The following is a 14,428-nucleotide window of genomic DNA, read 5'->3' on the forward strand; positions in this document are numbered from 1 at the left end:
ACCAATCATCGCAATTTTTTTCGAGTTGTAGGCAGAGAGCGAATTGTGATTTTTACCAAACGGTCATCGTCAGTTAAGTTCTTTAATGGCATTCCACAAACTCTCAGAGTAGCTTATCACCGATACCTTTAAAAATTCCACCGCAGTCCAGGACATGCGGGGAATAAATGAATGCAAGAATACGTGCCAAAGGTAACTATGCTCTGCTTTTAATTTAATCAGTCAAGGATTATGTATTTCTACTTTTTTCTTATGAAGTATTCATAGCTTCCCATCATTTATGGATTTCACATACATATGCATTACATCCTATATAGCATGTGTGATTTACTGATACCCAAAGAATCGAATTTCCATAAATCCCCATAATTCGGTTCAGAATGCAATAAGTTCCGAGTACACACGCAAGTACCTAAGAATACAGGAATTCATTAAAAGACTGTTCAAAGAATCAACGGAAGACATGTTCGTGTTTACGGCTCTCTGGAAAGAGCTCATGGTAACAAGCTATCGCCTCTACTATGAGGACATATCAGAAGCCGGTACTCCTTGCGATTATGACGAGATAATAGCCACGATGGAACCTATTACTTACGAGGTGTCTATCATAGCGTGAAAATGTATTCCTGCTTTCAACTCCTCCCCTACTCTCAATCAGTCTTTTAGCGCTCTCGACTCCTGTGGTATTCAAACAAAAGTTTGTTAAAGCTGGTAGCTGTTGAAGATTTAACCTTGTTTTGGTACTCCTAATTCATCTATCTGAAGTTCTACCGATGTCTAAATAAGCACGGTGAATTCGATGCTCGCCTAATTATAGCAAGATTTAAAGAAGGAAGCAATGTTCATACCGTTGTTGTACCATGCTGCAGATAGTATCATTTTAAGGCAAATAATTTAACAAATCCCAAAGCTAAGAAATCATAGGACACCTTAAATCAACACAAAACTCATTGCTACTTATCAGGGATTAAAAACCAATTCTGATTGAAAATGAATATAATAAAGGAAACTATGCCGGGTGTGGAAATCCCGGCAGACATACATATTTCTTGATTGAAGTGTCGGGGAAATTTTCGAATGTGAGCAAACACAAAGCGTACCATCTTCCAACTTGGATTTAATTGCAATTTGCGCTAGTGCACTTTGGACTGTCTCATGAGAAAGTTTTCCTGTCGGCCTGAGGTTAAAAAGTAAAAATGTGTGCTGTCTGGCAAACGTTAGACTCCTTGGCGGGTAACAATTTGAACCGAATCAATGATAGTTTCCAAGTGAATTGGTTCAGGAGTTTTTCGAAGAAAGACCTATTAGATTCAATTGTTAAGAGCCAATGGATAAAAAGTGAAACAAATCAAAGTGCAGACAGTGCCAGGAAGTCTTCGACAGTGAAGGATGGGAATGCAGTGACTAACTCAAAAAAGGACTCTGGTAGAAGGAGGAAGAAAAGTACTACTCGAAAGAAAAGGAAGAAATGTCCTCCCGAGAAACTTTCAACAGAATATGATGGTATTGTGGAGTGTAGGTTCGTATTGTAATTATACCAAATTTCTAACTGATTTCTATTGGAATGTAAAGGAATCTATGCGCTTCTAATTAATTGACATCACGCACATATTCGGAAAATTGTATTAGGAGCACACTTTACGTGTTAGAAATTATTAATCATGTAAAGCATGCGATCGAGAACACGCATTTTGTATTTTCTCATCAGAATCAGAATCAACCCAAGTTTTTATTGCCATAAACTATTAATGGAGAAAGTTGGAAATAATTCAAAGTTAGTGAACTTTTAATATAATCTGCGATGGTTTTCACGGCTCAAAACTTCTCACTGTGCTCATGCGCTATTACACACCATTAGTACATTATCTCTCTTTAGAAAGTAAATTGTTCACATTAGATTTGAAATCCTTGTTGGATGCCAGTTCTCTTATAGATGAACCAATTCATTCGTTCGGTCATCATGGATTAAGCTTCCGATAAATTAATTGTTTTATAATATACAATTTTTTCAATATACTTTACTCACAAAATTTTTTTTTCTCCTTTCCCGTATTATTGAAATCAGTAACGGTTATAAATAAGTCGGAATATCGGAAGCTAGGAGCTTCCCCTGCCCCTTCTTTTTCTACCATAGATATTGCCCTTATAGGCTTTCCGGGCTGGACCATCCTCATCCATACGTAACCTATTGAGCCGGATTTTATCCACATGGGGCACATGTTTATGGGGCAAGGCATTGCAGTCTTGGGGGTAATTGATTCCGAGTCCTCTTTGCGAGCGCAGCATATTTCAGTTGAAGGAGTAGCCTTTTCCAATTCTTTCTCCTTTGGGAGGGATGAAGTTTGAATGCAAATTTCGCTTTCCAGTTTGCTCTTCTTACGGGAATTTAGAAAGATTAGACCAAAAAGGATTAAAGCTACAAGTGATAAAGCACTGTAAGAAGTAAATCCGTGAATATTGGGATCGGATTGGAAGAGTTGAATTTATTTAGTATTATTCATGTTGAGTTCTTCCATCATTTCTAATAAAGGTTTCTCATGAAATTCGCTTTGGAGCAATTGTAGTATAGTGGAAGCACCTGAACTGCAGAAATTTCACAAGAAATGAACGTTGATGGATATTGTAGAGTTTTCGAATTTTACAACAATGGTACCGTTTAGACTATGAGTTACGTTTTCTAAAATAAAATCGCCGGAAAATTGGTTAAATAGTAGGATTCCATTTGAGATTTCTTCAACTGTCCTGATTATTCACTAGGTTATTTATTGTCGTTAATGCCTCATTCATTTGTTTTGTTGTAATTGGAATTTTGATAACATAAAGAAATGAGTAACTACTAGTTATAATTTTGACCTCAGTAAAATCTAAAGCCTTTCAACGGTTGAACATGGTAGAAACTCCTTGTCGGTATTACCTAATCTCGCCCAGTGGATGGCGTGCTCAATATTGGTATGGGAGTCATCCTTGTAGTCTAGGCTGAAATTGATAGACCAGGGGTAGCTTCCTCCGAACTACAATTTTTAGTTTTAAATGTAAATATATATTTCCGGAGCGATTTACCCCCTTCATCAGTACAAAGCTATTAAAAACAATTGCGATTATATGGTCCTTTTATACCTATTCACTAATTACTTAAATTACTTTTAACATTTTTTTTTTAAAAATCAACCTAATTATCTGCTAACTACCACGAGAAGCCTTACAAATTTCGAGGGGCAGTTACCTGAATCTGTGTTTAATAACCGTCTCGTTCGGTTTGCATGACGCAAGGTCTCAAGATTTTCCCGTTGTATGGTATGATCTTCTTCGGGTATATGCGCTGCTATTGATGATCTTATGCACGACTTTTGTCTCCAAACACTACTTACCGCTTCCTTGATGTGTTCATTAAAGCTAGTAGTTATCATGCGTTTAGTCTGTCCTATGAATATCTTATTACAATCGCTGCATGTTATTCGGTAGACCCCGTTTCCAGTTGAAACTTATTTATTCAATTCCTAATGTTGCCAAATTAGCAGGAATAGTGAACGAATTTCATCCTTAGTGTCGCTCACCATATATTTACTAATATCTTGAGCATCTGTAATAATTTTCCGGCCCGACAGCATAATTCACTACTGAAGTATAGAGCAAGTTATACACCCATCTTCAAAGAAGGTGATTTTATGCTGGCACGCTAGATGGCGCTGTGCTCATCTTAAAGGAAAAAATAAACGGCATTTTAACGTGCGGGCATAACCACGGTTCGCAAACGCCTTGTCAAACACCAAAATTTATAAATTTTGGTCCTTTTAACGGGTCCGGATAGCCGAGTGGTTAGAGCGCAAGGCTGTCGTACGGAAGGTCGCGGTTCAAATCTCACTGGTGGCAGTGGAATTTGAATCGTGATTTGACGTCGGATACCAGTCGACTCAGCTGTAAATGAGTACCTGAGTAAAATCAGGGTAATAATCTCGGGCGACCGCAATGCTGACCACATTGCCTCCTAGTGTACCGTTACGGTCTTGAATGAAGTGCTCTAACACACTTCAAGGCCCTGATCCAATATGGATTGTTGCGCCAACGATTATTATTATTATTATTTAATGAATAAAAAAAGGGCCCAATAAATTGCAATTATTCTAGCTTGCGAACCATTCTGAATAAGTCATGAAAATTTCAAAGAATTTCGTTGGATAGATTTTGGGCTATGGTGGCAGCTGATTTTCAACATACAGTTTCGAGGAAAATACAACACAGCCATCCGCAACAGATATAAGTGGGAAATGAATGCTGCAATAACCACAGTCGACAGAAATACTGGAGATGAAGTATCAACGAATGATTCTCACAATCAACTAAAGAACGTTATCATAAATACGGCCACAAAGACACTTGGCCCCAGCCCCAAAAAGAGTCAGAACGGCTGGTTTGATGATGAATGTAAGCTAGCAACGGAACGGTAGAATGCTGCATACCGAGTAATGTTTCATTCTCAAAGGACGCGGGCACGCGCAGAGACTTATCACGAACTCCGATGAGCGGTGAAGCGACTTCACAGACGGAAAGAGGAAGCCAGGGAGAACCAACAATTCTGTGAACTAGAAAAGTGCAGGGAGCAATCGCACCAGGCGCGGAAGTTTTACCAACAACTCAGCAGGATGAAACCTTATACACCTCGATGTTCATCCTGCCGAGACAAAGAGGGAAATCGGATCTCCGTCAGAATGGGCATATTAGCGCAATGGGTTGAGTACTTTGATGAACTACTGAACAACCAGAACATCGGCGAGTTGGAGGTCCCGCCAACTGAAGACGACGGACAAATACTGCCACCACCAAGTATAGAAGAAACAGTCCGTACAATTCATCGGCTAAAAAATTATAAGTCGCCAGGAGCCGATGGAATTACAGCAAAATTGGTTAAATATGGAGGCAACCAGTTACACCAAGTGGTTTATCAACTGATGCTCACAGTATGGGACAGCGAGTCAATGCCTGACGACTCGCAACGAGGCATTATTGATCCCATACATTAAAAGGGAGATATCACACAGTGCAGCAATTATAGAGGTATCACATTGCTGAGTACCATCTATAAGATATTCTCCGCTATCTTGCTAGGCCGGATAGCACCATACGCCCAGAACATCATTAACCCATACCAAAGAGGCTTCACTCCATGCAAATCAGCAACAGATCAGATTTTCTCTCTGCGGCAAGTGATTGAAAAACTGTTGGAATATGATACCAGTTGCACTATCTTTTCATCAACTTTAAAGCCGCCTCTGATAGCATAACCAACGTAAAACTGTACAAGACCATGAGAGAATTCGATATCATAACGAAATTGATAAGACTGACTAGACTGACCTTGACTAATGTGCGAGACCAGATACAAGCAGCAGGATCACTCTCAAGACCATTCGACATCAACAACGGTCTACGACAAAAGGATACCCTATCATGTGTCCTCTTTAACCTAGCCCTGGAGAAATGATGCTGAGATAAATCCAAGAGGTACGATCCTCTTTAAGTCCACCCAACTACTAGCATATGCTGACGATATCCACATCATGGGAAGAACGACCCAAGACGTACAAACTGCCTTCATCCAGATCGAGCAGGCGGAAATGGGTGCGAGATCTTGGGCTGCACATCAATGAAGGGAAGACAAATTATATGGTGGCAACATCAGCACCAAAAACCAACCAACCAACAACATCAAACCGAACTGGTCAAACAGAAAAATAAAGTTAGGAGACTACAACTTTGAGACCGTTGATAATTTCTCCTCTCTAGAGTCGAAAATCGCAATCGACAACAGCTAAACTGTTCCGCATGAAACGTCTCACCATAGGGTCAAAGCTTACTGTACAAGACAATGATCATGCCAGTCCTCATATATTCCTCCGGGACTTGGGTTCTTGACAAAAAGAATTGCAAACTCTTGGCCGCCTTTTGGGAAAAGAATCCTCCCCGAAACATTTTAGGCCCCTTACATGAGGATAAACGATTCCGTAGCCTACATGGCCGCCAGGTTCTGGATAAAATCCAACTCAATAGGTTACGGTGGGCGGGTCACTTAATCCGCATGGATTAGGATGATCCAGCCCGGAAAGTCTATCAGGGCAATATCTATGGTAGAAAGAGGAGATGGAGTGAAGTCGTAGGTCAGGATGCCAGACAGCTTTTAGGGATATCGAATTGGTGGACCTCGGCGCAAAACCCGGATGTCTGGAGTTCCTTATTAAGGCAGGCCTAGACCGAATATCGGTTCTTGGGCCGTTGATGATGATGATGATTCGAACGTCGTTCGGACCGGCAAATTCGCACTTCATTACGGTGATCAACCTAAACCTGACATACGACACTTTACCTGTTTAACATTGTAATTTGGGAGGGACTCAAAATATAAAAAAAACACGTTGCTCAAATATTCTACACTATATCTAGATACAATTGGAAAAAATGGTCGATTCCTTGGATCCAACACACGGGATGACCCCTTTAAGTTTTTTTTTTATTAAATTTAATTTAAATTGTATACTCATAATTTCGATCATGTTCGTGCTGTTTTCTTCTTCAAAAAGCTGTTGTATTTCGCTGGTAAATCTGCTGGTAATGACCTGCTTATTGTTGTTCTCCAATACATAGTTCACTTTCTCTTATGGTCACGAAGTCCTCATCTTCGGGATTGCCAGCAATCTACTTCCATGCGGTACCAAGAAAATCTAACAGCCGGATGTTCAGATTCTTCTCGGTTTTAAATTTTGAATAAAATTCCGAATCTACTGGAGCTCGTTGGATACATACGGACTGAAAGGATCATGTCGAGTTGCTGGGATATTGAGCATTGTTTCAAGGTCTTGCAGTAATTGTTGATATCTATCGATGTCAACCAGTGGATCAATTGGAAGTTTCCATCTTGAATTTTACTTCGTCCGGTATGAAACAAAATAAGTTGGGAGCCAGAATAGCCAAGGATTAAGATTCTACTGTAGACGTTATGTATGAGAGACCTGGAGTAAATGAAACAAGGACAATCACGGTCAGCGGCAGTGACCTGCCCAGAACTTAGCGTTTTAAATACTTCGGGTCAACGCTATCAGCCAATGGAGAACTGCGTTATGAAATTACTTCACGCATTAATGCAACCTGGATAAAGGAGCGTTCCACAGATAGTGTTCTTTGCGATCGATGTATCAACAGAGTGAAAGCGAAACCATCTACTTGCTTAAGTCCTGGCACTATAAGAAAGTTTTGCGTCAGCGCATTTAAGATTTTTACATGGCCCTCGTTGTTAACCATTGTGGCTTTAACTGGCCGGAATAACTTTGGTGGAATAACATATTTAGCTTGATCATTATTCTGTGGAAAGCATTATACTTTACAATCGTATGCCTGACAAAAGTCAACGAACAGTTGGTGCACATATTGTCATATTCCCAGCACCTGTCAAGAACCAGATTAACCGTGAATATCTGGTCCGTTGTCGATCGTCCAAATTTGAACCCACCTTGGTATTCCCCGATGAAGTTATCTGTTTATTCTCTCAGTCATCGTTTGATTATATTCATAATATATATCACCTTTTTTGTACACTAGACGAATTACACTTTTTCTCCTGTCTTGAGGTATTTGTTTGATTATATAGATTCTGCTGATTAATTCATAGATTGGACTGGTGAGCTCCGCTCCCCTTCTTTTAAGAGCTCAGCTGGGATGCCATCGATTCCGGGAGTTCCATGTGATTTTAATTTAAACAAACCTACCTCGACTTCGTACAAAGTCGCGAGTGTGGCACTTGCTCCCCGTTTAGGTCATCCGGTATGACAAAGGGGATGGTGGATATCGTCCTTGCGTTCAGGAGGTCTTAAAAATATTGAGCCCATTTTGCTTTTATTTGAGTCACGACGTAGACGATATTGCCTTTCTGATCGCTACAGAGGGTGGTTCGCAGTTTAAAACCTATCCTCACCTGTTTCACTGTGTTAAATGCTTCTCGTACGTCGTTCTGCAGGCTGTCGTCAAGTGTTAAAATTTTCTGGTTATTGATAGTTCAATATAATAATATACACATACATAATATAATTTTCAATAATTTGCCCCACAAACGCAAATAAAACCATGCAAACACCTCCAAAAGGCAACTCTTAATATGAAAGTCTATCAAAAATACGAAAAGTACGGAGTAGGAAAGTGAGTTAGACATTATTCCGATGACTGTAAAACACAAATTGCTTACCACGCTTTCTTAAGCTTTTCCTGGGTTATGTATTTGCTATGCTTTCCAATTTAGTTACGTAGCGGCTTTCCAGGTAAAGTTTCCCATTGTGAATAGAAGTAAGTTACTAAGAGATTGCTGCTCCTACTACACAATTCAGCTTTACTATGAGTGAGGCACCTTGGGGCTTATAACAGGTTAAGCACTATTCCAAGAAGTGTGCGGTATCTATATCACATAAGATTGAGAAGAATTAGTGATAATTCGGAAACCGCTTAAGATTTATTGGTGATAATCTCCAAGGAAGTTTATCAATCGTTAGCCAAAGTAGGGTGTAAATATACATATAAACATAGTATAATAGAAAAGGTAAATCTTAAAGTTGAACATAAGTTTCTGGGGGATGAATAGAATGGTTTTGGAGCAAAAATGTATATTCACTATTACTACCCACTAGCTCAAATGGTTCAGCTAGTGGTAGATTCGTCCCTGTTGTAAATGATATATGTATTCATACATATGTATCTATAAATGTTTGTATTCCTTTATTTTCATTCTTAGCAAGTTTTCGTATGAGCGGGGCTCATAAAGGAGACCTTCAAAAAGAGATGAACAAATTATTTATTTTATGTACATTTTTTTATATTATAGTTTTCAGTATAATTTTCTTTCTTCTCGATAAACTTTTCACAGCGTTTTTCCCAAGTTTTTAAATAGTTCCAAAAGGAGAATTTCAGAATGTCTTTAAAATTGATACGTGTGTTGGCGATGGCTTTTTCGTATGACATGTTTTCCGCAGAGCCATTTTTAGTAGCCATTTCAAAACTTGAATCTACAGGACAAATTATTAGCGTTAAAGAAATAATTTTCTCCTATGAAAATCCTTAGATGTATGCATATATATGTATTTTATGTATTTTCCCATGACCGACAACCAGGTTTTTTCTTGACTTTTTCACTTAACCAACATTATAGTCCCTATTATGGTTGTCCTTTCTTTGCCGTCTTCAGTGTCAGGGTGCTTTTGGAAACCAACCAACCGATTCCCCTGTAGCGTAGCAAGGTATTAACATTTTATCCAGAATCATGTCTGTACGGAGGCTCGCCGGTACTGTGACGAAAAAGTGTCAAATTTGTAAATTTGGTTGAACGAATGAACCTTCACTAGAAGAAAATATAATCTTTACCTGAGATCTGAGTGGCAGTTAAACATTCAAATTGAACAGAGTACAGGTGGAAATATTGGGAACCACCGCAGCGAGCGCTTTGCTATGAGGAAAATTCCCACATCATCGAAACTGGAAGTCCTCTAAGACAAGATATGGAAGCTTAAAAGCAGATATCACAAAGCACCCAAGTTAGTTAACAAACCTAAACCTTTCACATAAGTGGCAGTTATCACGAAATCCGGCGAGTCCTTTCTGACTTCATAGACGGCAAAAGGAAGCCTGGGAAAACCAACAAGTCTGTGAACTCGAAAAGTACAGGGAGCAACCGCACCAGGCGCGGAAGTTTTACCAACAAGTCAGCAGGGTGCTCATCCCGCCGAGACAAAGAGGGAAATCTGATTTCCAGCAGAAAGGGCATATTGGAGCGATGGGTTCAGCACTTGATGAACTGATGAACAACCGGAACATCGGGGAGTTGGAGGTCCCACCAACTGAAGACGACGGACAAATACTACCATTACCAAGTATCTCCGTCCGTGCAATCAGTACATCGGCTTAAATCTCATGGAGCTGAATTGGTTAAATATCTATAAGATATTCTTCGCTATCTTGCTAGGTCGGATACCAAAGAGGCCAGGCAAATCAGCCACAGATCAGATTTTCTCGGTGCGGTCAGCGATGGACAAACTATTGGCCATTAATTGCCCCACCTTTCCATCGACTCTAAGCCTATGATGCATAGCCAGGCTTACCGTATACGGGCATGAGTGAATTCAATATCCCGACTGACTAGGCTGACCCTGACCAATGTGCGAAGCAAGATAAAAGCACCAGGATCCCTCTTAAAACCACTTAACATCAACAACGTTTTAAGAAAAGCGGATGCCCTATCATGAGTCCTTTTTAACCTGGCCCTGGAAAAAGTGATCCATAATCACAACCGATAACTGCCATGATGTTGGAATCCGCGCACGGTTGTTGGCTGTCAGCAAATCCTATTTCAGCTTACAAAAACTGTTTCGCTCGTCTCACCATGGAGCCAAAGCTCTTAATGTACAAGACAATGACTTTGCCAGTGCTAATGTATTCCTCGGGTTGTTAGAGACCTGCGTTGTTAGGTAGAAAAATTGCGAACTGTTGATCGCGTTCGAGAGAAGAATCCCCCGAAGAATTTTTGGCCACCTACATGACGATGGACGATTTCGTAGCCTCTATAATGATGAAATTTACGATGGATACAACGAGCATCTGGTTGTGGATAAAATTCGGCTCAACAGGTTGCGGGAGGCGGACTACTTAATCCGTATGGGTGAGGATGATCCACCCCGGAAAGCCAATAAGGGCAGTATCTATAATAGAAAAAGAAGACGTGACTTTTAGGGATATCGAATTGGTGGACTTCGGCGCAAAACCGCAATACCGACTGTTCCGCCGTTTATGATGATGATCACAGTAATAGGATAGCAAGTGGTTTCCCAGATATTCAAATCTGGCACCTACATTCGATTGTGATGATATCTATGAATCACAATTGTTAAACTAGAAAACAAAGTATACTTGAAACAAAGGAAACCACACTTTATTGGGTTTGGAATAAACTTCGATTATTTTTTCTTCTGTGACCTTATACAAAAGAATCCTACAGCTTTGCCATCCGCAGCTATCCGCAGGCAATTTTTACGTCATGAGGTATGTGAGCTATACAATACAACAAGCAACACTGTGGGATCGGAGGCAATAAAATCACAAGATCGTGTGAAAATAAAATTAAAAGTTTTTTACAAAACGGCTAATTTTTAAATTTTTGGGAATGTCCAGATGGCTCAAGTAATTAGAGCGCCTGGCTGTCATAGCGGAAGGTCGCGTTTGAAATTTCTACGGTGGCAGAGGGATTTGTTATCGTGACTGGATGTCGAATACCAGTCAACTCAGCTGTGAATGAGTCATCATCATAATCAACGGCGCAACAACCGGTATCCGATCTAGGCCTGCCTTAATAAGGAACTCCAGATATCCGGGTTTTGCGCCGAGGTCCACCAATTCGATATCCCTAAAAGCTGTCTGGCATCCTGGCCTACGCCATCGCTCCATCTTAGGCAGGGTCTGCCTCGTCTTCTTTTGCTACCATAGATATTGCTCTTATAGACTTTCCGGGGGATCATCTTTATCCATACGGATTAAGCGACCCGCCCACCGTAACCTATCAAGCCGGATTTTATCCAGAAGCTGACGGTCATGATATCAGTCATAGATTTCGCCGTTATGTAGGCTATGGAATCGTCCATACTCATATAGGGGGCCAAAAATTCTTCGGAGGATTCTTCTCTCGAGCGCGGCCTGAGTTCGCAATTCTTCTTGCTAAGAACCCAAGTCTCCGAGGAATACATGAGGACTGGCAAGATCATTGTGTTGTACAGTAAGAGCTTTAACCCTATGGTGAGACGTTTCAAGCGAAATAGTTTTTGTAAGCTGAAATGGGCTCTGTTGGCTGGTAACGACCGTGCGCGGATTTCATCATCGTAGTTGTTATCGGTTGTGATTTTCGACCCAAGATAGGAGAAATTGTCAACGGTCTCAAAGTTGTATTCTTCTATCTTTATTCTTCCCATTTGACCAGTGCGGTTTGATTTTGTTGGTTGGTTAGTTTTCGGTGCTGACGTTGCCACCATATATTTTGTCTTACCTTCATTGATGTGCAGCCCAAGATCTCGCGCCAATCGCCGCCTGCTCGATCTAGATGAAGGCAGTTTATACGTCCCGGGTGGTTCTTCCCATGATGTCGATATCGTCAGCATAGACCAGTAGTTGGGTGAACTTCAAGAGAATCGTACCTCTTGCATTTACTTCAGCGTCACAGCTCACTTTCTCGAGGGCCAGGTTAAAGAGGACGCATGATAGGGCATCTCCTTATTGTAGACCGTTGTTAGTGTTGAATTGTCTTGAGAGTGAATACCTGAAATAAATCAGCGTAATCCCGGGCGAACGCAATGATGACCACATTGCTTCCTACAGTGTACTGTAGTGTATTGTTACGGTCTTGAATGAAGTGGTCTAAAACACTAGAAGGCCCTGGCCCGATGTAGATTATTGCGCGAATTATTATTATAATTTTTATTAAAAACCCTTAAATATTATTCAAATATATCAAGAAACTTTGATTCTTACCTAAATTATCGAAGTCTATCCCAATGACTTAATTTGGGAACTCAGAATTTCACTTTGTTTTAATTTTCATACTAAGAGCGCCGGCAACAAAACGGGTACCTTGTAGGATGGTCAATTTTCAACAATTAAGGAGTGTACTTTTGAAATTTGACTTTAGGCCGACTAAATCCTTTAAATCGACCTATGTGCGAGGGTAGTACAAAACTGGATGCCACACGACGCTTTAAGAGCGTTAGATCTGCCTTCGCTGCGTTACCTCAAATCTGGAAATGCAGTTATCTCAACATCAAGATCAAGTTGAGGCTATTCTGTACAAACGTTCTTTCTGTGTTTCCACTATTACTCAAAATCCATTTAGGTTGCTGGTATAGTGAAGGAGGAATTCTAGAAGGAGTTGAAGCGTATTTCAGCGAACTACGAACGATGGCACGTAGACCTGGTTGGCGCGCATATCCCACTAAGGAGCTGGAACGGGAGAGGTTCCCAACTTTCTTGTTCGGAGTAAGTTTTTGTAGGTGATTAGCACGGCCTCACTTTTCTCTAAGTAAATTTCGAATAAGATAATCCAAGAAGCGATTGCATGTATATATATCCTTTTTCTCTTGGAAAAGCATGTAGGTACTATAAATACATATTATAAGACAAATTCGAAATATATTTGCATACGAATCCCATTGTACCTCGACATCGAGAGATTCATGCAACTTTCCACGAATATTCCCAACAAAAATTCCTGCAATCAGGAACATATCATGTTGACTAAATTTATACAATTTTTTTTACTGCCATATGCATAGCTGTACTCTATCGCGACATCATTCTCCACATGAGGCGGTTTCCAACTCATTGCTACTAAACACCAAACAATAAAGGACATCATTCTGTGTTGTGGCAGTCATACGATAAAATGTCGCTTTAACATGATGACACGCATTTCAACTCAAACATATTCATTGATATTGACAATGCGATATTTCATGCAGTTAACCTTTCAGTGGCGCCGTGAAATCCTTTGCTGGATAAAAGGAGTCGTTATTCCCGATGCTTGTCTGATATTTTATTTCCTCCGCTAAAATTTCATATTTTTCGTAGCACGTGGGAGATGAATTTTAACTCTGTAAGTCAACCAATTTTATCTTTATAGGTTACGAATTTAAAAATAAGATGCGTTGGTTTTGCATTCAGGTGGCCTAGTTAGATAATTTACAACCCCTACTGTGGCATATACGTTTGCACATCATTTACTCCGTTATTAGTGTGTAAATAACAGAGTTCCCCGAATATTCCTGTCAATGATTATCCTTTCTACTCCACTGCTCACAAAAGTTCACTAGGGAGTTCTTGCCTTGTATCTGGTATGGCATTTCCTAGCACGTATGCTAAATATATGTTCAGTATTTCGTCCAAACCTTCTAATGCCTAATATCGCATGAAAACTCCAATTCAAAAGCATGCTCTTCTCCTGAGTGCCGTTTAGTCACTCTTTCGTTCAGTGTCTACCCGAAATAAACAATTTTCTATTTTCTCCAACTTTTCCACTTTTTGGTGCTTTTTGTAGTGAATAACTTCGTAAATACCTACGTACGTGTGTACGCGTGATATTCCAGAATTGTGCTATAAATTTGATACTTAGTGTGCTGTTAAAAGAATTTATCGTGGTGCCGCGAAACGAATTACTTTAAAGAGAAGTACGTTTGCCGGTTCGTATCATGCCAAAGAAAAGGAAAAGAAGATCCCGAAGACGCCAATCTACTTCCAGTAAAGACGATTTCAAACTAGATTTCGTTGAATGCACTTTTACTGTGAACAATAGGTAAAGCTTTTTTGCATTTAGTTCAGCTTCAACTCCTCCGCCAACACATGGGATGTTGTGGGAAGTCCTCACATT

At 40.1% G+C, this 14,428-nt stretch overlaps 1 protein-coding gene across 2 annotated transcripts in view; it reads left to right on the forward strand.

Annotated features, from left to right (window-relative positions):
- The first annotated feature begins 1,161 nt into the window (after nt 1-1,161).
- Nucleotides 1,162-14,428, forward strand: part of LOC119661290 — a 48,700-nt gene continuing 35,433 nt past the window's right edge. For both annotated transcript variants that reach the window (XM_038070567.1, XM_038070568.1), the window contains exon 1: nt 1,162-1,519. In XM_038070567.1, the coding sequence (XP_037926495.1) occupies nt 1,197-1,519 (323 nt within the window). In that variant the 5' untranslated portion in view covers nt 1,162-1,196. The remainder of the gene's footprint in view (nt 1,520-14,428) is intronic.

Source organism: Hermetia illucens, chromosome 1 (assembly GCF_905115235.1).
Source record: "Hermetia illucens chromosome 1, iHerIll2.2.curated.20191125, whole genome shotgun sequence".
Lineage (NCBI taxonomy): Eukaryota > Metazoa > Arthropoda > Insecta > Diptera > Stratiomyidae > Hermetia > Hermetia illucens.